This window comes from Adiantum capillus-veneris, chromosome 14 (assembly GCF_014529385.1).
Source record: "Adiantum capillus-veneris isolate H3 chromosome 14, ASM1452938v2, whole genome shotgun sequence".
In the NCBI taxonomy this organism is placed as follows: Eukaryota; Viridiplantae; Streptophyta; class Polypodiopsida; order Polypodiales; family Pteridaceae; genus Adiantum; species Adiantum capillus-veneris.
Genome location: NC_140944.1, coordinates 55,577,578 through 55,580,845, shown reverse-complemented (window position 1 = coordinate 55,580,845; position 3,268 = coordinate 55,577,578). Strand labels below are relative to the sequence as shown.

At 48.6% G+C, this 3,268-nt stretch overlaps 1 protein-coding gene across 1 annotated transcript; it reads left to right on the top strand.

Moving 5' to 3' along the window:
• Nucleotides 1-476: 476 nt before the first annotated feature.
• On the top strand, nt 477-2,887 carry LOC147442400 (uncharacterized). Its single transcript, XM_086528583.1, has 2 exons — nt 477-1,555; nt 2,589-2,887. Exons 1-2 carry the CDS (start codon nt 954-956, stop codon nt 2,632-2,634), a joined length of 648 nt encoding a protein of 215 aa, XP_086384709.1. The 5' UTR covers nt 477-953; the 3' UTR covers nt 2,635-2,887.
• The last annotated feature ends 381 nt before the right edge of the window (nt 2,888-3,268 follow it).

Genomic DNA, 3,268 nt, shown 5'->3' with positions numbered 1-3,268 from the left:
TGGGGTGGGCATGCGTGATTTACACACCTGCTTGCCCAGATATTAATTAAACGAGTCCATAGTCAGCAAGTTACGTGCAACCTATTGGTTGCCTCCAATATTTTCCACTATAGTGACGTGGGTTCCATGGCTGCCCAAGCTTGGGCAGGGGGTTTTCGTTGTCCAATCTCTTGGGCGTGCGTCCTTTTGCTTGTCGAATCGCATGTTGCCACTTGTAGTCCACGCCAACATGCCTGATTATGGGCAGGCGATGTGTATGCGGCCTTAGTACATGTATATTATGAGGCGAGTAATAAATTGGCGCTGGGCGTTGGAAGAGCAGCAAATCTGGAAATGGTAGAAGCGTGGAGGTTTCAAGTTTTCAACCCTGTCCAGCAACACAGCTCCTAGGCTACGCACACTTGCCGCCCTCCTCAACGCAAGGAAACTTTTGCACACCTGAGGGCCAAGGCTTGAAGCCAGCCAGCATTTGAGCTGGAGACTCGATCTCGGGGTTTGCAAATCTGGACTAGGCCTAGATCTAGTTTAAGTCTTACGTCGGCTTGTCACTATTTAGGCTGGGCATTGGGCAAGTCGCGACTCCATCGCCCATCCGCCATCCCCATGTAAAAGCTTCCAGTTGTCTGTCACGAACTCTCATAGTACACTAGCCTACCACGCGTGCTTGCGCGCGCACCCACACTTTCGAAGTCTCACTCCTCTTCTGAGAGACAGAACTTAAGAGGAGGGAGAGAGAGAGGGGGCTCGGGAGCATCGCCAGAAACCGACGAGGGCGTAGGCTACCCCCCACCACAGCTCTAACTCTACACACACACACACACACACACACACACGGGACGGTCCTGTACTACATACAGACACAACCCCGCTCTCCTCTCCTTGTAACCCCTTTTCCCTGATCTGTGCCTGTTCCGTTAACGCACCGGACCTCAGCCAGCAGCGCAACGGCAGCAATGGCGAGCTCATTGTCGCTTCTCCTTCTCATCTTGCTCGTACAGCCGTTCTGTCAAGCGCAGCCATCGTCACCCCCCGGCACTCCTCCTCAATCGCCGGCCTCTGCCTCTGCTCCTTCTCCATCGTTACCTTCGGGCCCTTCGCCCAATGCCGGCCCTGCATCTCCCCCCACGACACCTCCCTCCTTGCCGCCAGCTCCCTCCTCGCCGCCTCCGCCCGTCGAACCTCCATCTACTCCATCATCATCTCCAAGCGTCGCCCCTGTGCCAGCTATGCCGTCTTCGTCTACCCCTTCCCCTTCCCTCACCCCCGTGCCTTCCTCAGCTCCGACGCCTGGAGTGCCGAACTCTGCCCCCGCACCATCTTCTCCAGGTTCTACTTCTCCCCCTTCTCCGTCTCCTCTTAACAATGGCAATGGCGGCACCTCCCCTCCTGGTACTCCGGGTAACGTTAATGCGGATTCGAGCTCCTCAGGCCTCAGTGGTGGACAGAAGGCCGGCATTGCGATTGGCGTATTGCTGGGAGTGGCTGCACTTGGGCTTGCAGGCATTATCTGGAAGAAGAGGCAAGACAACATCAAACGCAGCAGAGGAGATAACGAGTAAGTTGGAGAGAGAGAGAGAGAGAGAGAGAGAGAGAGAGAGAGAGAGAGAGAGAGAGAGAGAGAGAGAGAGAGATCTTACTGTTTCAGTGAAGACAAGCATTGATAAACTATACTAGGAATCTGAGAATTGTGCTTTAAGCAGAAGCAATGTTCTGTAGAGGTAGCTCTTCTTTGGAGTCTAAGGGTGAGATGTCACCAACAATGGGAGCCAGTTAAATGAAAATGGATGTGCTGGCATCAGAGGATGTGGTAAGAGCCAACAAAAAAAGAGTGTCGAAATGCGGGAGGCAGCGCTGACATATAGCCAGTCACGATTCAATGGGTGCCGGACATCATCGGACACGCTGAGAGCCAACATGAGAACATTTTACACAGAATGGCTTTATCTGCATCTTTGCAGCGGACTGGAATGTCGTCACGGGGACTTTTGCTTTCTTGTCTGTGAAGCTATGTCTTTTTGTCCCTGATGAGTATCTTGATCATCCACTGTGAGAATGCCACAAATAGCAGGGATTTTGCAATGATTTTTTGGCTTTGTCGCGTGTGTCGGCGATAAATGAAAGTATGAAAATGCGAGCAAATGCGCATTCAGTCAACTCTTAGACCTCTTTGCATTTTGAGATTTATCAAGCTCACAGGACAGAGGAGATTTTTTTTGACCTTTTGGCCTCGCCCCTGGTAATGTTTGGTATATTCGTAAAGGATGTGAGCCGAAGCACTGAGCAGTCAGTTAAGGCTTACACTGTTTTTGCGACGGCTGAAGAGATATGAAGCATGGAAGAGAGACATGGAATGGATGTGCAAATAGAATTATGACACTGGTGTCAGGGCCATAAAGCTGTGTTTTGATGAGGAGCTAGGCTTAATGCATATGCTTATTTTTGCTAGCTTCATTGTGGGCACTATATACTGCACATCTCTCGAGGCAACAAGCTCTTCTTTTGTAGTAGAACAAGTGATGTGTTTTTTGGGAGATTCTGCCATTTATTTCTTTACTTACTAGTCGCGTTTTTGTGTTCTTAATGTGCAGATTTGGAAGGCCATTGGGTCAAAATGTCCAGATGTCAAGAATATAGAGACACGGAAAGAAAGAGAGCGAATGTACCATATTCGAATGCAGGTTTTGATGTCATCATCATTGCTAGGCCAAGCAGAATTGAATTCTTTTCCTATACAGGAGTGCACATAGCTATTTAATTTGAAGATGGCATGGAAGGTAGACAGCCACTGTTTTTGTATCTACAAGTAAAGACAGGCCCGATTGTCTCTTCATTTTTTGAGTGTCGAGCTCGACATTTCCCATTAATAGTTGTCAGCAATTGATCTAAAGTGGGTCTCTCTCTCTCTCTCTCTCTCTCTCTCTGTGTGTGTGTGTGTGTGTGTGTGTGTGTGTGTGTGAAGTGTGGTGGATTGGTTATCCTGCTTCCCAATAAGTATTAAGTTTTGAGTTCAAGACTTCTGTTTTACAATTTTCTCTAAGGTTCATAGTTATTGTTTTTGGCCCAAAGTTATTGTCAGCTGAGTTTTTTGGATGTAGATCTTCAAGGTGTCTTGGCATTGTTTCTACAGTGTTAAATTTCTCTCCTTTTCCCCCCCTCAATCTCTTGGTGTTTTAGTTTAATGTATTGGCCAAGTTTGGAAATAACTGGCTCAAGCAAAACCTCCCCTTTTAAGCGTACTCGCCAAGAAAACGAGAAACCCCTAAAGTCC